A 25,607-nucleotide genomic window follows, 5' to 3' on the forward strand; every position below is an offset into this window, starting at 1 on the left:
CTTCGTCCGACCTACGTAGAGGGAGGGGGGGGGGGTTAAGGAGCTACAGTGTTAGAATGGGAACTACAATCCTAGCTAAACGCCTTTTATTCTGTTTGCATTCGAAGTAAATGCAAATACAAATATTTGCATCAGATATAATTTCACTACACGTTTAAAAATCAAGGCATTCTCAGCACTAAGATGCTTTTGTATGGGAATTTGGAGACACGATGCGTTCCTCATATATGCCTTTTTAGTGAAAGTAATATTGGGGATAAGAATGAGCTGTTGTCTATATTGATACTTAACGAGAAGCCTCGTAATTCTCCTATCGTGGCATGAGCAAAACTTGTTGAGATGTGCTTGTCCACCTATAGCCCGTGTGCTCATTCGCCTCTGGGCAATGTCAAAGCTGGGTGAAGGCTATAATGTTCTTGTCGTCGGAGCCGGTGGAATCGGTTGTGAACTTTTGAAAAATCTCGTTTACAGTGGATTTAAGAAGATCTCGCTAGTAGGCCCCTTCAACATCTTTTACTTGGTAGATTGACTTAGACACCATAGATGTAAGCAATTTGAATAGACAGTTTCTCTTTCGAAAGATTCACGTTGGAAAATCTAAAGCCGAGGTAACATCTTCGATTTAGTCCGGTATTCTGCCCTTAGGTGGCTTCTGAGAGCATCAAACAATTGCGGAACGATGTTGATTTGACACCCTACCATGCGAGCATATTCAGTTCCCGATTCAATGATGAGTTTTTCAAACAGTTTGACATCGTTTTCAGTGCCCTTGATAATCAAGGTTTGTGCAGGAAATTGGGCTAAATACTGTTGCTTTCCAGCTGCAAGACGTCACATCAACCGAATGTGTGTCTACCTAAACAAGCCCATTATTGAATCCGGAACTGCGGGTTATTTAGGTCAAGTGGAGCCTTTAGTCTACGCTGAAAGGACTCCAAAAGGACCTCAAGCACCCTGTTTTGAGTGCACCCCGAGGGCGAATGATAGACGAACTTATCCCACTTGTACTATTCGTAATACTCCCTCAGAACCGGTTCATTGCGTTGTCTGGGCGAAATTCCTCTTTAAGTTAGTTCTTTTTCATACAGAAATAATTTGTGGTGTGATTTGAAATTGCTATGCACCGTCTTGCCTTTCAGTCAACTTTTTGGAGAGGCGGATTTTGAGAACGAGGAAGTTTCTCCCGATATGGACGACCCAGAAGCACAGAACTCCAAAAACCACCAGGATGATGAAAAATCTGAAGAAAACAGCTCCTTATGGTCGCGAACCGCTGATTCCTGCGACTTCTCTATGAGTCCCGAAGAGTCCCTCGCTTTGCGACTATTCAACAGGGACATCTCAACGTTGTTGAGCATGCGCAGCCTGTGGGTGGATCATCCAGATAGACGTGAACCGTGTCCACTGGATGCATGCACGTTGAAGGCGGCTAGAGCTCATCCAGGTACATGTCGTTGCATCCATCTACCACTTTGTACCTGGTTATGCACTTCACTTATGTTCGTGTGAATTTTTTTTTTTCAGGTCTAGATGGTAAAGACGGTGCAGAGGGCCTGCGAGACCAGCGACAAATGAGTTTGGAGGGCTGGATCAGTCTTTTCCTTTCCAGTACCAGAGCGCTGCGTGGGAAAGCAGGCCTCGCGGACCCTGCGGCCGGGGATCACAAACCGCTCGTGTGGGATAAGGTGGGTCGCTTCTCCTCTACTCGCTCTGCTATGTTCTCCGTTGCGGCAGTAATTTAACTGGAATTGAGTTAGCAACGATTTAAAGGAAGGGGACTATTGCTCAGAATGCCAATTGAAAGGACCTCGGTGTCGTTTATGCGCTGTTTTTCTTTGTCCCGCGACCTCGTCACTTGTTGGCTCCGTCCCGTAGACCAACCGGCCATTACAACCCCGTTTTATTTTTCTGGTCAAGCAACACCGTTTACAAAGGTAACAGGTCGCTCTTCTTCGATAATGAGCATCGTACATCTACTTTGTTGCTTTTTAACTCAACCAATCTGTTTGCCCACTGATTTTGCGCGATCATTTCTCATAAATACGGAGTACTTGCGTCAAATACAGGTGACGCTAACAGAAACAGTAGTAAAATGTGTTAAAACTGCGTCTTTTCTCGTCTTTTTTTCTGCTGGCATTTTAATTCACCTATCAAATAAATTATTCTGAGAAATTAGATTGGCCAAAAAATTACAAAAGCTTTTGGCTGCTTTAGGAATATTGCAGGACGTATTTGAGATGAAACTGATATTACCGCCTGTTTGAACAGTTTTGGCATAAAAATACAGGGAATGGTTTGTAAAAGAACGAAATCACGGAGGCTGATTCACCCCTGTTGGTGTTTTCCTCCGGCTAGACAGTAGTGTATCCTGTAGGCTTCGGAAATTGCTTCAAGGAAAGTGGATCTTAACTCAAAAGACTACTGTTGACTAGTAGATTCCCTGACCGGATCGGCTCTCACGTTGGGCAAATGAAATGGAAAAAGTCTCATTAAAGTACACGAACTCATTTCACTCTCTTCCTTCACTGCGCTTATTTAAATGCCTCTCTGCATTCAAGGGAAGGGGGAGATGGTCTTGTGTAGGTTGATGGAGAATACGTTAGGAAGTGCCTTTTATTAAGGAACCAAGAAGTCTAGCATTTGGATGATCTTGCTGCCATCAGTGGGAGAGAGGTAAATTTCATAGTATTCCCTCTGTCAATGCATGGAAGAATCGTGCTCTGTGAGAATCCACCGAACAGATCATTTCTTTCATTGCTACCCGTTTCCTGATAACCCCGAGGGTCATTTTAAAGGCTCATCATGCCTTCTCATGTTGTCAGTTTTGGAGCTGTTAGTTATTGGAAGTGGTTCATCTGAGAAAACTCTGCCAGCTCGTAGACTTCATTCTTGGCAAAGCAGAGCGGTTGTTGACTGGTGGAGACTTACCAAAAGCTGCGCACTTATTTATGGGGACCTTTCGCCTTTTTCAAAGACTGCGAAGGGGCACCTAAGGGCCATGATCACTGCTTATCGAGGCGTCGAAACAGTCTTCACTCCATTAAATATTACCGTTGGTGACGGAAATGTGACCCTCGTGTACACGAAAAGCTTTACTTCAATTTGTGAAGGCCCAATCTTCTTCTTGTGGGTCTCAACTTCACTGGTGTAGAAAAAACTTCCCATCTGAAAGGAAAGGGAATGCCGTGGCGCAACTCAGTGGCGGTTCTACTTTACCTGTCAGGAGCCGTTTATGGTGTGCTAGGGACGTTGAAGGATGGGAGTGTGAGATTACTAATTGTATTTGTTTGATAGGATTTTGTTGCCATTGCGCAACCTAATAAGTTTACGTAGTTTTTTTATAACTTGAACTTAAGTAATAGGATGAGGTTTTCATTTGTTAAAGTACCTAACATTTCACCTTTTCGTCCAGTACCAATACGACTTGGAGTTGGTGCGGATTTCACTTTTATGTAATGCTTTGTCTCCAGAAGCCAACGACACCTCAGCGCTGGCCCTGTCGTCGTGTTTATTATTCTATCTGCCTCAACGGTCTTAGTTACCAACTATCTACTGCCCATTTCTCATGTGATTATCTAAAGCCAAGAAAAGATGGCAACCATCACTAGGAGCAATTGCCTTCACCTAGGGGGTACGGGCGATGAAGAGGATAGGTGGCCACTAACCCTTGTCCTCCCTCCCTCTCTTCCTAACTAAATGGAAAGGCCTTTCACAGGTCAGTCCCGTAGGAATAGTGCGAGGACCTTGTTGTTCCGGTTGGCGCACTAGCTCTATTTGGTTTTTTTGAGAAGAAGGAAAAGCCTTTATTACACGCCTTGTCGTTGCATTTATCAGCGTGAATAGACCTCAGCCGTGATTGCTGTTTGGCCTTCAGCAAGTGAACTATTCCGTATGTATTCCATTACGTACACGCGCATGAACTTGCATACAAGGTAAGGATAGTCTTATTGGGGTTATGGATGAAGTGGTGCGTGTTTGAGGTGAGTAGTTTAGTCCGGGAGGAGAGGGGAGGAGGAGTGATTGTTTGGGTGGTGGCGAGTTCAGGATCCACCGCAGCCTCGGTTTCAGGTCACTCGAGTAAGGTGGATGCCACGGAAATTGCCAGCGAAGCATATTCCACAAGTGCTAGTATGTTTCCTTTCTTCATCTACTCTCCCATCGTCGGGCAAGGAAAGCGATTACTTGAACAACTGATAAAGCTTTTTTAGGAGAATCTACAGCAGAAAGAGTGCGAAGAGCTGCTCCAATATCTGCCATTCCTGACGCTTCTGGAGTTAGTTCAATTTGCCTATTACTGGAACCCACGACGGGGCTAATTCTCCGTTGGATAGCCATTTCATGAACCAACCAGTCAGCCAGTATGACCCACTTGAACCCAGCTAGTGAAGTACTAACCACTTGAGTGCTTCCATTCCACGTGTAGGATGACCCGGATGCCATGGATTTTGTCGCCGCAGCTTCCATCATCCGTGCCATCCTCTTCCACGTGCCCGGCGCCAAGGAGTTGACCCGTTTCGCGGTGAAATCTTTCGCTGGGAATATTATTCCCGCCATTGCTACCACCAACGCCATCATCGCCGGTGCTATGGTGCTACAAGCTCTCAATGTTCTCCAGGGCCGAATTGATGTGAGCAACCTCCCTTCACCTTAGGTCAAAAAAACTAAAGCGCCAGTTGAATTGGGTTAAGCTGCTACTTTCTCTTGCTCCATAGGCGGTCCGCACAGTGTTCCTCCATCGACAGCCGGCCGGTTTCGGGCGTTTTCTGGCACCATGTCGACCGGTTCCACCGAATCCAAATTGCCTGGTGTGCTCGGGGGCACAGACACAGGAGCTGCGTCTTCACTGCGACCCTGCGACGATGCGTCTGATTCACCTGAAGGAGAATGTGCTTATAAAGCATTTGGGCATGATTGCTCCAGATGTGGAGATAGAGGGTAAGGGAATCATCCTCATCTCCTCCGATGGCGATGAGACAGAAGGTGAGTTGGAAATGTCTACTGAAAGTTTGTACGCACTGCATTTCTTTTTGACGTAGCATTTGTTTACTCGTTTTGCTGTGCTGCATCATTATTTTCCGGTTAGAAATGTCAATTCTTCTTTTTAATTTGATGTTGGAACTGCGCAAGTGCGCTTCGACTACGTGGAGGTGAGCCTGCTAGGAAGAATGCTGTTATTATTAGTAACAAGCAATTTGGATTGAAATCGGAATGGCTTATCCACAGCTCGACGCCTTTTCTTTCAACTAGACATTGAACAGGAAACTCTGCTTGACTTCAATCTGACTGGTGAAGGCTGCCCTCGCCTGCGCTGCGACGACTTCCGACAGAATATGACCTTCTACCTGCGCATCGTCTCCAGCCAGCGAAGTCGTGACAATTCCAGTTGGCGTGTAGAGGGCGAATACGAGGCGTCGGATCAGGAGGCTGCAAAAGAAACAGATCGTACGTGGTGTTTTGAAAGGCTTACTGCCATCCCGAGGCCTATCACACTCCTCTACGTCATACCTCCTTAAGCAGTTCGTTTTAGGCCTCACAATTCTCCGTTTTCTCCCACTTTCTTCCCAGGTCCCGAGCCACCTCCAACCGGGTCCAAACGCACGCGTGAGACAGACGATTCCGACATTGAAGAGGTCTATTCTTCCATTGACAATTCTGAGCCTTCACAACCGTCTAAGGTCCGTAAACTCGGTCTAGATGATGGTGTCGTTGAAGGGGATGAAGACGAAGAGATTGTTATGCTAGATTGATGCTGACACCGGTCAATCATCCCGACTGAATTGTGTCACAGCTCTTTGTCATTATGTTAATAAAACGCATTTTTAATACTGCGACTGGTTTTGTTACCAGGGCTGATAAGGCGATTTCCTGCTTACTTATCAACTGCCTCGTCTTTTTCTGCAGACTAATGGCCTCGAACTCGGCAGAATTCGCGATCAAGGTTATCGACTGCTTTTACGAATTGCCGTCCACTGATGTTCTCTCCCTCCAGACGGAAGTGATGGACGTTGAGTCTTCTGCTCCCTTATCACCAGCTCATTCTTCCTCTGCGCCCTCTGAGCTTCCACCCATCTATGGTCAGGAGGTTTCGGAAGAGGTTAGGATTTTTTATTTTCCCCCTCTTTATCGAAATGAAACCCCCTCCTACAGTCGCAAACTAAGATCTTAAACTTCACCGTGCCTTTGCAGGCCCAGATCACCTACCTACAGGGGTTCATTTGGGTAGGGCGAATTCGTCCCTGATCTTTTGGGACAAGTTGGGTTACAAAGTCTCCTTTTAGTGGATAGAAGCGCACACGCAATTGACTCAGGAAATCTCGTCTCTGCGTGAACAACTGTTGCGTCAGCCACCACCCTCTTCAGAGGTCGAGGTTGCATCGTTATCGGAGTCTGCGCAGAACCTTGCCTCGCAGATTGTGGCCCTCCAACGGGGTGTGGAGAGTCTGCACCAATTCGCCTCCCAATTGGCTCAAATAACACGAGCAGCTGACCAAATTCAAGAGGTACGTTGGCTAGGTTGTCAAACTACCACTACCTGGAAAGTGGTGATGGTGAACTTCAAGCGTCACTACTAGCTGCTGTGTTACTGTCATTCCTCTTCTGTTTCAGGTCTCGGAGAAGCTTGCGGCATTGTCGACAGAGGAGGCGACAGGGCGACCTCTGAAGATCCTCCAGGAGGTGTCAGAAAACATTGAAGCGATTTGTAAATAAGCGGAACAGGCAGAGGAGTCGCGATGATCAAATATATGTGCTTATTTGTTGCTCTCTCATTTCTCCAAGTTATGTCAAGCTTGTTCGCGTTAACATGGCTTGCTTTTGCTGTGTGTGTTTATTTGGGTGACTTTCTTTCACTGGGGGTAGTGCAGCTACTGATTTGATGAACGTGTGCTGGGAGGCATGGATTGAGACGTCCGAAGGGGACGTCTCAATTTAGAGGAGCTCCGCTTCCGATTAAACGTCTCGCATTCACCTGACGGCTTGTGCTTTTCCACCGCTTCTGACCGGTTCTTTGCCTTGGCATGTTGAGATGGAAGTAATGGGCTGGGAGGCCTTTAGTAACAGTAAGGTCTAGTCGGTGTTGGCGTCCTCACTTTAAAGGGCTTGTACCTGTCAGTGTCCTACTTAATTATGAAATAAGTAGCGAGTGTGACGTTTGCGCTTTTAATTTCAGCTGCATGTCGGTGGGACGACGCTTCACTCTGGCCATTTTCAAACCTGACGTGCAGCGAATTGAGGTCTACCGCCAGGTCAGTCCGCCACCCATTTGATAACCTCATCACTGTTGGGGGATTGTGGTTGATGTTAGGATTGAGGGCCATGTCTCTTGGCTTTCTGATTAACTCCATGAACTTGACTAGTAGCTCTCTCTCTCTCGTATGCACTTGTAAGAGTTGTTTGAAAGGCGTTCTATTCAAAATGTCTCGCTTATTCCACCCCTTAGAATCCAGTACCTTAAGCCATTGTCAATAAGACAACCGGAGTTGGGTGGTCTGTCAATTCGTCCTTGGTTCAAACATTCCCATTCTCCCGATCATTCCCGCTTTACTCGCCCAGTCTTAATCCACTCATCCGATTCCGTGGACATTCGTTGATGTCCGTCGGTCGATCCGCCTATCAATCCTTCTACCATACGTTAATCCACTCCTTCTTGCGTCATCTGTTAAAATATCTCCAGATTGCTGGACCACCCCGCCATTCTTAACTTCTTGTCCATTAGGCACTTGATACACTGACACCTTTTTGATCAGCCTATCCATCCTTGGCTCACCCATCCTCCTCTCGTTCTGTGGCATCTTCATCCATCTTGGTTACCGGCACCACTCCCTGTTAATCTACTTCTCTTCTTGGTTCACTAAGTACGCGGAAGAGGCCATTCGAGGGAGCGGTTTGAAACCACTGGTCTACCGCGAATTCCGTATGTCTCGAGGACGCGCGGAGGACTTTTATGCTGCACATCGAGGTGCGCTTTTCTACTTTTCTTTCTCCTCTGTCCCTCTCCTCTCCTCGCCTCCCGTCTCCTTCTCACCACCCTGGCTAAGGCGGTCTAGTGTTCCTCTTTTCTGCCTTTTCAAATGCAGGCAAATTCTTCTACCAGCGTCTCGTCAACTACATGATCGCGTAAGAGTACGAATTTTAAGTCCTTTTTCCCAATTCACCCCTCCTCGCTAGCTTATTTGAAACACTCTACTGCTTGTTCTCTAAACACTGAACACCTCAATGTATTAGCTTCTAATCCCTGGTGAAAAGAAGGAGTAACGAGGCTTGAAATGCGTTTGACGGTTGACATCAATGGCTCCCTCGCTGATCCCGATGCCCTGATCCTTCCTTTTATCTGCCCCTTCAGTGGTCCGATCGGTGTTTACGTGCTGGCTGGCGAATCGGCCGTTTCGAGGTGGCGGGAACTCATTGGTCCAACCAAGACATATAAGTAGGTTTAAATTGCAGTTTTCTTCTTTACTTTTTCTTCCAGAACCGTGATTTTTGAACCAACTAGCCTTCGAGGATGTCTGGGTCTAACTGACACACGCAATGGTTTTCATGGTTCAGGTGGGAACTACTTTACCGCCACTCTGATGCGATAGCTTTAGATGGTGATGAGTCAGCGGAGGAAGAAATCAAATTCTTCTTTCCCGACTTCGACTTTACTCTCAAAGAGAAGACTTGACGCCTAGTCCCTGAAAGGTGTCATCATGCTTGGTTGGGGTACTCTTTCTCGAATATATCTTGATGGCTTCTAGTCAGTCTTGATCTGTTCTCGGTCGTATCGTGCCCAAACCTGTGAGCGAATGACTGCATATATATTAACTTGCGAGTAATGAGTAAGTCGGCAGCAGAGGTCAGGAAGCCTTAGAGTATGCAGTTGATGTGTGGGAAACGTCGGAGTCGTCAGTGCAAGTGGATAAAGGTGAGAAGCCAGGCGTGGCACCGTCATTTGTGGCTATGGATTCCAAGGCGGAGACAAAGGTGGGATTAGTGCTGTACTGCCCAAATCTTGTCCTATGGGAAAGGTGTATGGCTGTGGAATGCTTTCATGGTTTGTTTAACTCTGTGTTTGATCACGCGAGCTCTTGGGTCTCCGCAGATTGTATTTCCGCTCGGCGGCGTGGCCTCCAAGCCATGCCGATAGCCTGCCATGCTGCTGCGGCTTTTTACGACTTCATAGAGGACTTAGGGCGCTATGAACTGAAGTGACGGTGTGAACCCCTAAAAGAGTTTGTTATTGGAGCTGTCCGCGGTATCTATCTGGAGATGTCAACTAGGTGTACTCGCCATATCTCTACTAGCAGGATGGAGTCCAGATAGGTATTTAGCTGAGCAGCACTGGAGTGAGGAGAAAGTAGCAAGGAGGAACAGGCGCGAAACCTAACCCCAACGGAACCCTTTTAATGGTCGTCCATTGTTACCTAACTGCTTTTAGGCCGGTGGTCTTACAACCTGCAATGGGCATATGGGATGGCCTGCACATTCCTCCTTCCACCACTACGGTCCCCACATAAAATGAAACCCCAAATTCAGTGGAATATCGGAGAGGGATCGATGACGTTGAGGTCGAGTAACTCTTCAGTTGAATGGTATTTCTATCACTGGGAGGAGTGACTCGTGGGTGCTTTCCTTACAGAACCGATTGCGTTCGGCGTGCTGATTTGAAGGATTGGGCAAAGAGAGCGCCAAGAATGGTGCTTAAAATGCAGGGAAGGACATGCAGTGACTTCATTAATAATTTTTACGGCGTTTGACAATGCAGACATCTAGGTCTCCATAGGCGGAATATCTGGGTCATGCTGATAGCTTCCTAGTGCTTTCTGGCATGCTAATATTAAGTGTGTGACTATAAAAAAGACCTGGAGCACTACGGTCTTAAGGTATGTTTCGGCTGCAGTTTCCCCTTAGCATTTGTAGACCTGAACTCCCCGGGTGAATAATTCGCACCCATTATTCAAATCTAGGCTAGCGCAATAAAGATGTGCTCGTATACCAATCGGCTATAGTCAGTAAGTTAAAAAAAGTGTCGCGTTCTATTAAAATGCACTATGAGGTAAAATACGTGGGCTAAATTAAAAGGCTTCCAGTAAGGTCTTAGCAACGTCCCAGTTGCCTCCAAAACTTTACTTAGAGACTATTTTGCTAAAAATTTATTTTAGTCGCTATTTTTTCGTTTTATTTAAAAGCTTTATAATTTTTAAATTCTATCCAAGCTTTCTTGCTCTTAGTATTTTCCTGCATCTGATTGGTTAGTGAGGCCGTTGACATAGCCGCCTCTTATTTCCACTAAGATGACTGCCTCAGTTGCTGTTAAAGGTCCCCTCTACTTTGCTACCCTATTCCTTTTTTATATCGGTAAGATATCCCGCTGTTTTTATCTCTCACAGCTTTATATTACCTTCTAAGTGGCAATGGCTATCGTTTTGATATCGGATGGGTCCTCGAGGGTGTTTCACCCTACCTTTGGGCCTGTGTCGGTGTCGGCCTCGCGATCTCACTTTCCGTAGTCGGTGCTGCTTGGTAAATTTAGAATAGTACCTGCATGTGGTTTGAATGTTTGCGTATGAATAAATATGCTGTAATTTTGACCGGTTTTTTTAAATCGTGGATTTGTGTTGGTGATGTTTATTTTTCTGCTATTGAGCCTTTCTGTTTGCAAGAAGTAAACTCCAGTACTCCTTCGTCTTTTATGTGGTAATTATCCTTTATGGATACTCACACCATCTCGTAAATTAATTGTAGGGGCATCTATGTGACAGGGTCGAGCATCGTTGGTGCTGGTGTTAAGGCTCCTCGCATCAGAACCAAAAACCTCATCAGCATCATTTTTTGTGAAGCCGTTGCCATCTACGGAATCATTATGGCCATCGTCATCGGTAACCAGATTGAGGTAAGTCTTCCATTAATTTGTTTCTAATTGGCCTCAAGATGTTTGAATGAGGTCCTTTTAATCATACTTATACAAACGTATATCATATCCCTATAAGATATTCCACTCTTTTCATGACTTTACCTTGTATTGATATGAATACTCTGACGTGCTGCATACTCGCAGCTACCACACATTTTTAGATGTTTATTCTGACACTTCCACCTTTGCCTCTATTACTGGGGTATCACATTGCTGAGGTGTGATTCACGTTCTCTTAAATAATTTACAACTCCCCTACTACTGACGGCTGTTGCACAGCTGAGCGCCGATGTGATATTCGTATTCATGAAGCGGGGGCTGGTTCATGTTCTTCTTGAGGCATTATGTTGCTGTCATTGGCTTTTACAAAGTAGCGGCCGTCCCTAGTAGTCACCGCATTTGTTGCTATCACTGGGGAGAGAAAGGCAGTATATACTACTACTACTACCATTACTCATGCCATCCAGATAGATTCATGCTTCTCATTCTCTTTCATTGTTTTAACTGTTGGTATAAGGTAGCATGTCGTACAGATGTAGCTACGGGAATCGAGGTTGAGACGGCGCACTTATTTGCTTGGTTGAAGCATTAAATGTGGCTGTGCTGCATGTAAGACGTGTCAGCTAGTGCTCATGTGATGGAAATCGGTAAGTTATGAATCCACGCGATAGGTTACAGGGTGCTACTGAGAGGTCAGATCAGTACGTTAATGTGATAGGGTAGATCACTCCTTTGAGTCATTTCAGTCGACCATTGTCATCGTTTCCTGTTATGCTCTACCACGGTAGCTACTCAGTTGAAGACCTCGAGTAACCCTACTGAACTCGGGGAGGCCATTTGATTGGAAGGAAAGGAAGAACTGCCGAAGTTAATGAATTGAGGTGCCTGGCAGTATTCTGTAGATGTAGTTTTTTCAGGATTTATAAGTTAGCGGCCTGGTGAAGGTAGCATATTGCTTTAATTCAACGACTAAAATAGGTGGGTTTAATAGACTAACGAACATAATTTATTCCTTCCTCTGTCCTGCTTAGCCCTTCAATCCTGCAGTGGTGAGTGAAGCGGTGGTGCGAGCGAACTACCTAGCCGGCTACGCAATGTTCGGCGGGGGACTGACGGTGGGTTTGTGCAACCTCTTCTGTGGCGTCTGCGTGGGTGTGGTGGGCTCGGGCGCTGCGTTAGCTGACGCCGCCAATCCCTCGCTTTTCGTCAAGATCCTCATTATTGAGATCTTCGCCTCCGCCATTGGCCTATTCGGTGTTATTGTCTCCATCCTTCAGGTGTGTCCCTTGCACTGTATAATCTATCCTGATTTATCTCAGCAAGGTTGTGAGAATTTATTTGGCCACGTGTCTTCTTTGAAGTATTAATGGGATTGATCAGTCATACCTCCTATTTCACGTATTTTCTACAAGATCTTCAAAATTTGCCTTCATTGGGGCTTGTCTTGTGTCTAGCTCTTGATCGTTTTGTAAAGTAATCATTCATCCAGACGTACTTTTGCATTTTTTAGTATTTTCATGCGAGTATCACTATGCGCTCAGACTTAAACATCCTGTCAGTCATCTCTTGCCCCTTTGTTTATGTCGGACCACTTAGTATGCCTGGAAAGCAATTCCTTTGAGTTTTGGTCGGCTTACTCGCTTTCCCAATCGGTAGCTTGCGCGCTAATTTCACCATGACACGAAGATCAAGCGGACTATCAACGTACCCTACATCCCCTACTGCTTATCCGCAGTTATTCTTCACAGATTGTAGGAAACGCGGATTTTCAACACATCGAGTAGGCCTGTGTATACTGCGACTCCTCATGCAGCAGTGTTCCGTAATTTCTTGGTAAGATGTAGTATTCTCAAAATCTGTGTAGTCACCAGGCTGGGTTAATCCTGGGTCAGTCATTTTCTCAAATCCATTGATGACTACTTATCCCAGCCGGAGAGCACGCTGTGGCAGTGCCATCCGTGACCGTTTTCTCATGATCCTTGGGAAGTAAGCGTAGAAAAGTCTTACAGCCGATGGTTTGAATGTGCGTGATGGTTTTTAAGTGGCTTCTCATTGCGTACAGGTCACTTGTTTCCATCACCTGCCGTGGGTGGTTGTGTAAAGCTCTTTGTGTGAGTGGAGGCCACTTAATTGCCCAGACCTAGTGCAATAAATTACTCTTCCCGATCTGACTTTTAAGAGCGTATTTCTTTCTCCCTCCCATAGACTTCTCGAATTCGAATGGGCAACAAGGCAGCATAGACTGGCGAAATGATGATCCTCGTCTTCATGCGGCGCATGGTTCTGGTACTGTCAGCCAAACCGTAGATTCCCGTCTGTGTTGTCCCTGTCTACTTCTTCTCGCCTACCTTCCAGTGCATAATACGAACATTCCAACATTCACACACATGCATGCAGCTTTCGCGTCGACTTCTTTTGTTACTAATGTTATCTCTCTCCCTTTTAGTCGTGTCTCGGCTGTGCTTTGTTGGTTTTGTGAGGAGACGGGCTTGTGTTCTCTTAGTGCGGGGTTAAGGTTTCCATGAGTTGAGCGGTCGCAGTGAGGGTCTTGTTTGGTGCTCTTCGACTCGGATACTAGGTAACACTCAGGAAGCCACGGGGATTATGTGCTCAGCCGGCAGCCCTGAGTGGATTCGCCATCGGGTTTGCTATTGGACTGGCGTTTGGATCACCCCCGAGTTGGAAGTGTGCAAGTAAGGTGGTGTTAGATAGCAGAGCCTCAAACATAGTATTCAACTACTTCTTTTTTCGCCAATTAATTTAAGAATAAAGAAAAATGCGAATTAAAGAGTCAAATATAAAGAAAAAAATTTCCAAACTATATGAGAATTTTAAATAAAACTTGTTGAGGCTTCAAAGTACCCAAAAATGGAACAATGATGTCTTTTTAAGACGATCATTTTGTTTTTATCAATTGCATACTCAGTTACTCTTCGAACTCGAAGGTCGGTAAGCTTCTCAGGCAACGACGATGGGTACTGGGAAACAATCATGTGTTTGGGACTCCCATATTACCCATTATAGCAAAGACACAGCAGATTTTTTAAAAAGTATGACAGCTTTTATGTTTGAAAACATCTCTAGCTCTGATAAACGATTCTAAACTGGCCAATAAATTTCGTTGTGAAATTAGGGACAAATTAACAAGTAAGGTGGCTCTACCTCTCTGCATGGTGCTCTAGAGGGCCAACCTTTGCCGTCCACCTTTAAAGACTCTGTGAAATCGGAAACCCAAAACTGCGCTCAATCGAATAAGTAACATAAAATGTGGTGTTTTATTTGTTCCAATTTAGGAGACCCACTCTCGGCGCCTTGAGAACTCGCGATGAGATTATCGCCAGCGGCGCATACGAAATACCAAAACCCCGTCTCGCCAAAGGTTAATAGTAGTTTTAGCCTGCTTTCTGAAACCACAACTCGGCATGAATTCTTGCCTTTGAGATTATTCATGACATTCTCAGAATTTAAAAGTCGTGAAGAAGAAAAAGAACGCCTAGCGTCTATCTTCGCCTATGGAGAGGACCTCAAGATTGAGAAGACCCGGTCCGCCAGAACTGCGGAAGAGAAGTCAGCTTGCATCAGTCGTTTTGATGAGTGTAAGCACCTCCTTTACAACTCCTAAAACCACCTCCGATTAGTATTCGATGAGCTACGAGATCGTCAGACCTTCCTTGAGGAGATGCGGAGGCTGGGCAAGGCCGCCGACTACAAGACCCAAATTCAATCAGAGATCTCCCAAATTGTTCATGAAATGGAGGAGATCGATAAACGCGAGAATGCAGCGCTTGCCCAGCTTCAACAGAAGGATCACTTACGTCTTTATCAACGTCAAACAGATGCCAACTGAAATCGCAAATTTTTATCTTTTGTGATGTCTTGCTGGCGACAAAGTAAGCTGTAATTAAGAAGAACGAGGCAGGCAGGCAGGCAGTCGGATGGAAGTCAATACATGTTATTGGCGTTGCAAGTCAAAGCCATTGTCAAACCAGGGGGCAGAGGGGGGAAGAGGAGGAGGAGGAGGAGGAATAATAGACTACTTGAGAAGGGCTCGAACCTCCTTGTGCACATGACAGAGATATTCCACGTAGGTGGCATTTCCACAGTCGTCACGATCCTCATACATGAGGCGGCGAATCCAGGCCTCGGATAGTTCGTTCTGACGAATAACGCGTAACTGAAAAGGGCAAAAACAACTACCTAAGGCGTCTAATAGCAGACCAATGTGCTACTAACTCAATACAAGTAGTGTGCACATTTCCTATTCCCCGTGCAATTAGATGCATGAATTACGATGCAACTGACATCGATATGGACGGAATTACGTTTCGAATGGAACGCAACACTCAAGGTCAAGATTACAACAAGCCGATATTCAGATCCTACCGTCAATGACCCTACTAACGGCATGGCCATTTCAGCAACATGAGATACAACCGGTGCTACTCATTCCCAAAATTAGTAGCACAGCTGAGATCAGAAGGACAAACAAGGGGCAAGAGGGGGAGAAGAGGCTTACCCGAGGAAAGTGGGTGAACTGAGAAAGCACTGGAAGCACCAGACGGCAAATGCACTTTGAGAGGGGATTGTCCAACTCGGTTAAAGTAGCCTATAAAAGAGGTAGAGGGTAGATTCCGTTAAAAGTTTAGATTCAGACACCGAAAAAGAGGGTGCTTCTAATCTCGTCCCTCCCGATACTTGACGGGAAGTAATCCACTCGGTGTCCAAGTCCAACACGGATTTTCAATTTAGGAGACATTCGATAGAAAGGCGGACTACTGTGGTGAGATCACAACCAATTGTCGGTTCCCACTGTGTCGGAATCAGTCGGAAAGGGTGGAAAAAGGACTCACCTTTTCAGGTTGTAGCACGTGGACATCGGTGACACCGAATACCCGCTGAATCCACATAGGATTCACCTGGAGACCGCACCATAGAAAGGCGTAAACGCCGTTCTCGACGAAGTAAACACCTTCCGGATCAAGACGCTCGTATGAGCAGCGGATCGGTGTGGGCAACTCATTGCCAGCCGTTTCTGGAACTACCTCGTGCTAAAGACAGAGTTGAAGGAATCAGTGGAAATAACTATTCTCAATTGAATGCAAAAACGACCCGAAAAAAGCTGACTTACAAGAGGGTAAACTCGTGGATAAACAAAGTTGTTCGTCGCCTTGGGACTCATTGAGTTCAGCAGGAAGAGGAGGTAGGCACGATCATCGATGGAGGTGTTCTTTGCTACACGATGAAACCAGGTGAAAATATTTTCTCGCATCGTGACAATCATTCCAGCACCTACCATCTATTAAAGTAACGGTTCACTCAACCGTTGAACGAGTTAAACAGGTTAAACAACCTACCTGATTTGATGGCATCCGTCTTGATCAGACACTGAGCGTAGAGTGGCATCAGTTTGATGGTCTCGGGCAGCACCAGTTCACCGGGACTGGCGCCAACGCCGCCCGGGCCACCGCCACTCGAATTGGTGCACAGGTGGCGGTAGCCAGCGAGTGCCGTAGCCACCGCGGCAGTGACCTCAGTCAGAGCGGTGGAGGGAGTGCGACTGACGGGGGCGTGTTGCACCGCCAGACGCGCGTGCCACGTGAGAAGGGTGTCGAGATCAGCGAGACGGAAAATATCCGCAGGCGTTGACGAGGTGGCCAGGGAGAGGTTGTGAATGCGCAAGCGACGGTGACCGCCTACGGAGGTGTAAAGCACTGCCACCTAAAGCAATGCAAAGATGAGAAGTTGAGCTTAAATAGGTCGAAAAGTGAAGAGGAGCGCCAAATAGCCAATTTCAAGTTGGAGGGATCAACTCACCTGAATGAAGACGAAGTCATTCTCACTCAGTTTATCATCATACTTGATCTCACATACCACCGTCTGGTTAGCATCCAAAGTCGCAAACTCTACATCTGTTGCGTTGGGCAAATTAATATTGCCCAGCGTTTCAAAGGGTCGCGTTCCCGTGCTGGTGCGAACTCGCATAACAGCATTGAAGGCTTCCGGCAATCCCACAGCATTTCGCAGATCTGCAATAAACTGATCACCTTGCAGATCGGCCTGGAAGTATGAGTATTTGAAGAGGTTGCCCGAAGTGAGCTTGGGCACCTCACTGATGGTGGCGACATCGATAAAAGAGTTGGGGAAAAGAAAGAGATCAACACTAGCGCCTGCCTCCACGCATTCCTTTCCCAGTTTGGTGTAGTAGTCGGTGGCCGGCTGAAGCAGAGTCTTCTCCTTATCCGTCCCAATAAGATGTCTATCCTCCCTGAATTTCAGCTTTCCCGGTGCATCAGCAGTAGGCAGCGACGAATGCATGATGAAGAGTTTTCCGCACCGATTCGCAGCTTTTAGAACTTCCAGACCAGCCTGCACCGCAGGCCCGAGGATCGGTTCCGGTGTTGGGAGATTGGCGCTGGCTGCAGCGTTCTGCAGCTGCGCAAACTGACCCGGAATAGTGCTAAGCAGATGAGTCAGGGCAGCTGCATTGGGTTCCACTAAAAAGCCCTCCAGAGAAGGGACGAAAACTTCCACAGTGTCTGCAACCACATTCATGTGCGCCTTTAGTAGAGCCGTTGAATTGGTATCTGTCGGGTTGACCCGAACGAAGTTGTAGAAGTGTAACTGACTATCGTAAGTGATGAAACCGATAGAGATTGGTGTTGAGCTGCTTTCCGTCACTGTGCCGGTAGCTATATCTTGCTTGTCTCTAGAAGGGAAGTAGATCGCGGATTATCACCCAAACATTCATCGACTCAGACATGAGATAAAGTAAAAACTCTCCTTAATACTCCAAGAGTGATTTCGCAGTGACTATACTTCAGATTCTAATGCCGAAGCAGGTTGATATACTGCGGCTTTAAACGTCAAAACGGTTTCTGCTTGCGAAATCTCAAAAAATATAAAAACAGTAAATGAGTCGATTTCCGTTACCTACTTAAATGCAGATGAGTAGTATTTTTAAGCGAAAAAGCTACCTCGGCAGGTGTGGTAGAATGTCGGTGATGAATCGGGAGCAGAAGAGATTGACCAATCCCGATCTCACTGAGGCAGCTGACACATCCAACAGGAAGATGTAGACTGGCGGTAAAGGCAGTGTGTTGTCACGACAGTACTCCGCTGTGGCAACCACCTCGTAGGAGCCGAGGCAAAGTTCGGGGCGTTGAAAGGCGTCAATTCGACGACCTGTGTGATCCAAGTGAGCAAAGTATTCCTGCGCTACTGTTGTGGACGCTCCGCAGAGGCTGCACTGGAAACGACGTCCTCCGTCAATGAACACGAAGAAGGGGCACATGTAGGCCTTGCATCGGGCGCAACGGACAGGACCCTAGAGGGCAGAAAAAGCTTTCTCAGTCCCCCAAGAGTGAGACGCTATGTTGGTGACAATGAGCTATGCTTCGAAGAACACCTAGACGACCCAACTCGGATTACCAAACTCTTCAAGTTATTTGTGAACTTTCAAAAGTGCCTTCTGAATGAGGAACAATGCCTGTCAACCAAAAGACCAGATAACAGATTAATTATGCTTGTAGTGATCCCTCAAAATACAAATTCTTACTCGACATTCCCTGCATATGAGTCGATTCTACTCATCAAGCCCCTAAAACACGATCTACTCCAACCTTTCAACGACTAAATCTCAAACACTCAATTTGTTCATGAAAAAGGGAGCCGACGTCTCACCTGTGGGCCCATGTCAGTGAGCACGAGGGGTTGGTCGTCTGGATGAAGGTGTGCGAAGGGCTGGATACTGAGGACAAAGGGTAAACCGACCTGTTTTTGCAGATCCGCTGTTGTTGGCACGTTGTAGAGGGATGAGCGTACAAAACGCGGGTTACAATTGCCCTCGTCGCGGCAAACAAAGTCCGTGGTGGAGAGTGGCGGGGCTACGCCTGTCGCACCAGTCTGGAAGACCACTCCTGAGGCGGCACCGCGTTGAGCTCGATCATTCTCAATCACCTGTGGAAGTAGGGAAAAGTAAGAACTCAGCAACGTCGCCTCCACACACAACCTTCCGCCTCTCCTTTGGGGTTAAACCATTAAGGAAACTGGCAAAAGAAACCTTCCTAATCTTTAATTTTGACGTTAGGGGAAAAAGGAGTCTCCCCGATGCAAAATTGACTCTATTTCAAGAGGGCAGCACGATTACAAAGGTGCATTAATCTATTGTAACAACTACGAAAAAATGGAGGATGTAATATACGCTTGGGATACCGCATGAGGGGGGATTAAAGCAATTACTCCGAGCAAAAGCCTAAACATTGCCTGGGGATATTTTGGAGCCACACGAACTGTCAGAACTCGAGACGATCCCACTTAATATGTTTAAATCATCTGGAGAACAGTCTTTAATTTTCCTCAGTAAAAACGCGATCACCATGGCCCACAAGTTATCTTGTCCAAATGAGACAGCAGAATGGACTTAAAGAGTGCCAAAGATCGTGAAGGTATCCTCAGACCAAGAACATCCTCTATCTATTGCATTGTATTAAACTCAGTCATCTGTCGACGACAACTTGGTGAGGCCATAAGATCGTAAAGAATACCTGTCAGAAATCTGTGGAAGCGATTGTGCTATAATCAGCGCAAAAGTAATGAAACCGTGATTATTCAAACCTTTTAGAGAAGAATTAGACTCTCTAGAGATTCAGCTTTCTGCAAGCACATATGCGGTCCACTAGAGAATCGAGTCGGCAGCCCCAGTTACAGCATACAATGCAAGATTGTACATTTACCTCAATAGCATTTGGCATACTATCCGCCATCGCTCGAGCCGACTGCGTTTTCTGGGGCATAGCGGGTTGTGGAGCTGGTGGTGTTGGTGGCATCATTCCCACCGGTGGATAACCGCCCCGATACAACGGCTGTGGTTGTATTGGGGTAGGCTGCACTTGCTGGACATACTGTGGCGCCGGGTACTTAGGCTGTAGAGAAGCCGATGGCGGCATTAGAGGGGAATTAACCATCGTCGGTGGCGACATCGGAGGGGGACTAGCCATCCCCGGCGGCATTGAGTGGGGGTTATTGTTGTACGGCATCGGTTGAGAGTATTTGTTCATCATATATTGCTGGGGTGGTGCCGCATAACTACCGGCATAGGTGTTGTCTGAGTGGCCCAAGTTTAGGGCTCCAACCTGATTTGCTAGGACGGCGTCATCTATGTTTTGGTAGGGTACTGAGGGAACGGGCGGACTAGAACAGGGATGAAATTAAGAAGGGATACCTTACCCATTTGTGGAATGACTTTTTGGTAAAAGCGTGGGTTCGGCAGCAGATTGAGGGTACATATAGGCCGGGTAGCTGCTCTGGTTATTTGACTGCAGCTGTGGTTGCTGCTGCATGGGTTGCATTGGGGGAAGCATCTAAACAATGAGGCGGGTAACAGGTCCAATAACATAGAACAATAGACAATTTTAAACGATTGGGTGGAAAAACAATTCAGATAAAAGAAATTTAAAAAATCGATACTAAGGATGATGAGCCGTTGCAATATTGACAAAATAATCTTAGCCAATATGACAAGAATACCATTTGCCCCAAAGTTGGGAAAAGGTGCAGTACAAGCTTAAAAAACTCATCAGCTACAGAACACTTACAACGGAGTGTATTTTGCACCCTATGTATAAAAGGAAAAAAACAAAAACAGCAATTAAAGTGATGACGTAGAAGCACACATAACTAACTAATGTGGAGAAAGACGCCTCTAGAGACCTAATAAAAGGCTCCCCCAACGGGAAAATGAATGTCAAAGACAGAACAAATAAGGAACGGATTAAAGTACAAATAATGAAATTACCGATATGACGGAAATAAGACACACCTCCGCTTGACGTAAATTTTTGTTGAATGAAGTGACTTTCGGCGCGACCTATTACTAGACAATTAAAAGAACACGTTGGTAAGTTTTTTCCAAAGAAAAAGCCAATTTTAAAGGTTAAAATTACGCAATCGCACTAGATATCTATTTCACTTCCTTTGCTTGGGCGAAATAGTTGGTCCGATTATTGCATGAAATATTTGTGCCATAACAGCTTCGAACGAATAGTGTATCTACTTAGATGCATGTTTATTTCAAGGCTACAACTCTAAATAGACTCCACTAATGATGCCCCTTTTAGGGTGGATTACTTGTTTGAGAGGCGTGCGAAACATATTGGGAGTTTTAAAATTAACTTTATCAAGCCGAAACGTAATATTACAGTTAGCCTACCCTAAACACAAAATATTTTTAAAGTTTTTAGGGCACATTTTATAATGGCTCAGTTGGCATGTTTATGGTTCACATCGTTATCCTTCAATGCTGGTTATGAACAATCTGCGGCGCACCGAAACTTTCCTTGTGACGAAAGAAGAGTTTATGCAACGCTGCAAAGCATTAGCTATCTGTCTAGCTTCACAGTTTAGCTACAGTCAACTTAGAGGCGCCGCCTTTGTATCCTCGCTGGACCGCCTGGCCATCGGATCATGCCATTGACCCCAAGGTCTTCCGTATGTCAGTATTGTATTTTCAGCCCCAATATTAGTTCTTTTCTCGTATTTGGAAAAGTCTTAATACGTTAAAACATATTAGGGTATCATGGTCATAGAGATGGGCTGGGCAACATTGGGATATCTGGGGGAACATACCGCCCAATATAATTTCAATGGCTTAGGTTCTAGCGTCCAGAGAGACTTTAACGAATCAAATGGCTGAATTATTGCACAGCACCGGCAAAAAAACTGAATTGTGTCAAAATCACTTTCCAGGTTGAAGCACTAATATATGCTATCTAGGAGAGAATTTACACCAATAATCAAAAAGTAAGTTAGTAGGCCGGAAATGTGATTCGCCAGCTCCAAACAATGGTTTTTAAATATTTTTACAAATCATAACTGGCCAGGATACTAACAAACACGTTTTTTAACTACTAGAAGGACTGAAGTCCATCAATATGGTCCGGGAGCCCACTACAAATCGATTGGACAACCCATGAAGGCTCATTGACCTTCACTGTTAAAAAATTTACAACTCATAACATTTGCAGCCAAGGAAATTTCTGTGTAAAAGTTATAAAACAAACCAGTTTTACAATTGTAGTACGCTGGCTGTGTGCTAAACTACCCTTTTTGGGACTGCACCTCCGCACCTTCGCCGGACTGCCTGGCATACAGTCAATCCTAGTAGACTTAAACAATAACGTAAACCATCACCACGTATTCTGTTTGAGTACTATGTCCTGTTTTATGCATTGGAAAGATTCGGAGCACTACACCGATAAGAATTAAAAGGGGGTCCGGTTTCTAAAGAATATCAACCTTGATTTGCATTAGCACGGTAGTGTAAGTGCGTGCTGCGGATGGGAAAATCAATGACACATCTTAACGGGGGAGCTGAAAATGATGCCTGCCAAAGGCATTTACCTGGTTTTCTCTTCCACAGAAAAGCTATTAACAGCTAATGCAACACTAGCTATGATCGTAAACCATCTGCAAAAGTTTATATTGTATTCGTATAAGGATGCCAATTAGGTGGGCGCATGATACCTCTTTCACTTCCCTGCTAGTTGCATAGGACGATACCAGATGTGGTTAAGCAGCTCTGGACTGAAAACAAAAAGGCAAGGAGGAATATGTGCAAAACTCTGCCACCACGAAACTGTGTTCAATTCAGTCCTTTTTTATGGGACTCAACTTTTAGTCCAACACTTCTGCAGGTCCAAGTATTATGTCTTTTTTGTCTTTAGGGAAAACTAATTGAGCTACTGTTTTGGATTGTTATAGCTCGTTATAACTTTAAAAACAAATTTGAAATGCTTAAAGGGATTTGCCAAAATTATACCCTTGTTAATTTGGTAATTACACAAAAAGTGTTCGATCAGCGTTATCTTCTTTAAGTACATTGTTATGGAATTTGTCACGCAGCTACAGAACTATTTGAATTGAGTTGTTTGCTGAACGTTATCAGGTCATATATGCCTCAATGGGTACTATCCTGTGTCCCTGGGTCTATACTGAGACCGCAACAGAACATGACAAAGTTAAGGCTAATAACATTAAATTTGAATGCTATAAGGTAGGCTATCAACAAATTTCGTAGTAAAAGCAGAATGCCTTAATGGGTATTTTTCGGCTACTCATAATCGCCTTAATCTCAAAGAAGATTAAGCCAATGAAGCTATCCTACAATTTATTTAAATCATGTTTTAAAAAACTTTAGTAACCTTTGAAACAAAACCAAAGGCTTGAATTAGCAGTGGAAGTTTCATTTATTTACCTAATCGCATGGCTGTAACTTCATTTTTGGAAGCTAATAAGCTTCTTTGGCACAAATACTCTTAGTTACGATTTAGCTAACTTAGCACGTCATTATAATTTGCTAGAAAATGTTTAATGTTTTAATGCTTCAAATGCGCAAAGGAGTTTTTCCTGCCTTTGTTGCTCCATATGAAAGCCTTGGCTCTTCTGGTCTCGTACCGATGACGGGCTCCTCATTCAGTTATCAGTTCCGTTTTATTTTAATCGGTGATAGTACTGTCGGGAAATCGTCCCTCCTTCAGTACTTTTGCGAGGGTAAACTATCCTCCTTAGCTGAGCCCACTGTGGGTGTTGATTTCTCCACACGTAATGTAGTGCTTTCCAATGGTATAGTGATTAAGCTTCGCCTCTGGGATACGGCTGGTCAGGAGAAGTTTAAGTAATTTGAAATTTTTTTCGCTCCACTACTCGAAATTTTCAGATCAATCGCTCGATCATACTACCGCAATGCTGTGGGTGCTCTCTTGATTTTTGACATCACCAATCGCACCTCATTTGAACACATTATGGGTTGGTACGAGGACGCTGCAACTAACATGAAATGTCAATCCCCCATGTTCCTTCTCTGTGGACAAAAGTCAGATCTGGAGAGCCATCGAGAGGTGGGCTGAGTTCATTTTATCTTGGTCATTTCCTTAGGTGGCAAGGTCGGAAGCAGAGGCTCTGGCTCAGAGTCTTGGAATTCCCTATATTGAAACCTCAGCTTTGCAAGGTCACAACGTTGAAGTGGCGTTCAAATCCCTCACGGAAGCCGTCTATCAACAGATGCAGGCCGGGGCGTTTAGGAATGTAAGTTCCTGTATTCATCTTGAATTTAGTTCAACTTGGGGATTTTTAACTTACCACGAAAGCACAATAGCTCTTGTGAATAACCGTGCCTGTTTTTTTCTCTGACGTCTTAATAATGTGTTGGTATAGTCTATTTCTTATTCACCGCCATGAAGGAATAAAGCGTAATCCTTCAGATTCTTCGTCCTTTAAGTCATTTTTTATTTATAGATTCCTTATGTCACCAATTTGGAAGTCAGAGCAATTTGCTCCCTCCTTCATTACTCTCTCAGTTCTTGCGGTTTGTTTCGGTACCTCATGCCCCCCTCTTGGAGTAGTTATCCGTTATTCCATTCTGAAGGCTCACCGGTTGGCTCTCACAGTTTCCCTTCGCCATTGTAACTTAATAAAAGTTCCGTTTAATCCATTTATGCCCCAATATTGTTATTTCTTCCATTATTGGCTCATTTAGTTCCCCAAAAGCGTCTCTATCTGCCGTTTTTGACATGTCATATGGAGGTTGTGAAAATCCCGGTCTTTTGTAACCGCTAGACGTTCATCCTTCTTGGTTTCATCTACCACTTCACCTAGTCTATAGATTTGGCCTTTGAAATAAGACCGTGCCTTAAAATTTGTATAATCTCATCTCCAATTTCCCCCGTTTAACTACGCGGTTCTAACATTGAGAGCGCATCATTGTGACCTTGCACTTTTTTCTTGAATCAACCTGACTTTACAGCTCTGAAGTGTTTCCCCTCCTTGCTTGTGCTTGAATGAATTCATCAACTTTTCATCATTCATCACTTTGCCACTTAAAGCAGTTAGCTTTCATTTTGTGGTTGGCGTCATGTAGTTGAAAGCGCCTGATTTTCCACTCCTTTTCCGTGAGCAGTGCGCATTTCTTTAGCTGCCGTCTCAAGAATACTTTCTTATCTTCGTTGTTCTCTGCGTGGCCACCTAATTCACCTTTCCATCGATCATTTTGAGGTGACGGGATCTCACACCCCACCAGGAATATTGGTCGACCCTACTCCGGGTCATACACACCAGTTTACCTTGTAGCTGGGATCATGCTCACCGCTCGTGGTCATCGGTACTGCTCCAACCGTTCCTAGTGGAAGACGGTGATGACAAAGGGCGCATACACTGTGATTTGCCTTCCCCTTGTAGCTGGGAACTGTGAGCGGATGGGATGGTATCAAGGAGGGCTACGATATGCCTACCCAAGCGAGCAGAACACGAGTAACGCTGGTTGACGACAGACCGCCTTCATCGTCATGCTGCTAGGCCGCGTTCAACTCCGCCTCAATTACCTCTCCTGGCATTGAGTTGTCTGCCGGAAATTGTCACTTGTAAATTTGTTCCTGCTTGCTCTTTCCATCTGCTTTCATCTCTTTTCTCATTTTAGTCTTTCATGCACCTGAAAGCACAATTATTATTTACTCTTCAAAAAAGACTTGCTGATTATGAATGGCAGTGATCTGTGATTCCAGCTAATGTCATTGTTGATGGTATCGGTGCCACTTTCTCCACCGCGGTTGGGAGAAAGTTTGAACTTTAAAAGTACTTTTTTCTTCTTCCCCTCCCCACTTGTGCTGTTGCCAAAAGTGAGGCCGTAGCAGTTCGTGTCATTGTCTCGACTAAAGATTGGTCAGAG

The 25,607-nt window shown here is 45.3% G+C and overlaps 5 protein-coding genes across 5 annotated transcripts; 4 read left to right on the forward strand and 1 right to left on the reverse strand. All coding sequences in view use genetic code 11, as the record gives it.

Moving 5' to 3' along the window:
- Positions 1–385: 385 nt before the first annotated feature.
- On the forward strand, positions 386–5,747 carry EGR_06411 (SUMO-activating enzyme subunit 2; the record flags this gene model as incomplete). The annotated part of the gene is made up of 9 exons (XM_024495660.1): positions 386–493; positions 646–781; positions 822–1,068; positions 1,140–1,444; positions 1,525–1,733; positions 4,424–4,627; positions 4,713–4,980; positions 5,248–5,442; positions 5,566–5,747. The coding sequence occupies 9 exons, from the start codon at positions 386–388 to the stop codon at positions 5,745–5,747; spliced, it is 1,854 nt and encodes a 617-aa protein (XP_024349936.1).
- Positions 5,748–5,905: 158 nt separating this feature from the next.
- On the forward strand, positions 5,906–8,119 carry EGR_06412 (hypothetical protein; the record flags this gene model as incomplete). Its single annotated transcript, XM_024495661.1, has 6 exons — positions 5,906–6,094; positions 6,279–6,500; positions 6,607–6,677; positions 7,169–7,244; positions 7,855–7,957; positions 8,076–8,119. 6 exons carry the CDS (start codon positions 5,906–5,908, stop codon positions 8,117–8,119), a joined length of 705 nt encoding a protein of 234 aa, XP_024349937.1.
- A 145-nt stretch (positions 8,120–8,264) lies between these two features.
- EGR_06413 (V-type proton ATPase proteolipid subunit) lies at positions 8,265–14,738 on the forward strand (the record flags this gene model as incomplete). Its single annotated transcript, XM_024495662.1, has 10 exons — positions 8,265–8,425; positions 8,468–8,544; positions 10,368–10,500; positions 10,723–10,870; positions 11,923–12,217; positions 13,097–13,393; positions 13,470–13,584; positions 14,185–14,270; positions 14,353–14,487; positions 14,530–14,738. The coding sequence occupies 10 exons, from the start codon at positions 8,265–8,267 to the stop codon at positions 14,736–14,738; spliced, it is 1,656 nt and encodes a 551-aa protein (XP_024349938.1).
- A 186-nt stretch (positions 14,739–14,924) lies between these two features.
- EGR_06414 (Protein transport protein Sec24C) lies at positions 14,925–22,035 on the reverse strand (the record flags this gene model as incomplete). The annotated part of the gene is made up of 11 exons (XM_024495663.1): positions 14,925–15,065; positions 15,408–15,497; positions 15,742–15,939; positions 16,020–16,123; positions 16,246–16,609; positions 16,706–17,597; positions 17,866–18,215; positions 18,572–18,847; positions 19,624–20,080; positions 20,117–20,250; positions 22,015–22,035. The coding sequence occupies 11 exons, from the start codon at positions 22,033–22,035 to the stop codon at positions 14,925–14,927; spliced, it is 3,027 nt and encodes a 1,008-aa protein (XP_024349939.1).
- A 1,230-nt stretch (positions 22,036–23,265) lies between these two features.
- Positions 23,266–25,237, forward strand: EGR_06415 (Ras-related protein Rab-39B; the record flags this gene model as incomplete). Its single annotated transcript, XM_024495664.1, has 4 exons — positions 23,266–23,561; positions 23,604–23,784; positions 23,822–23,971; positions 25,121–25,237. 4 exons carry the CDS (start codon positions 23,266–23,268, stop codon positions 25,235–25,237), a joined length of 744 nt encoding a protein of 247 aa, XP_024349940.1.
- Positions 25,238–25,607: the final 370 nt, after the last annotated feature.

This window comes from Echinococcus granulosus (assembly GCF_000524195.1).
Source record: "Echinococcus granulosus chromosome Unknown EG_S00056, whole genome shotgun sequence".
NCBI classification, from domain to species: domain Eukaryota; kingdom Metazoa; phylum Platyhelminthes; class Cestoda; order Cyclophyllidea; family Taeniidae; genus Echinococcus; species Echinococcus granulosus.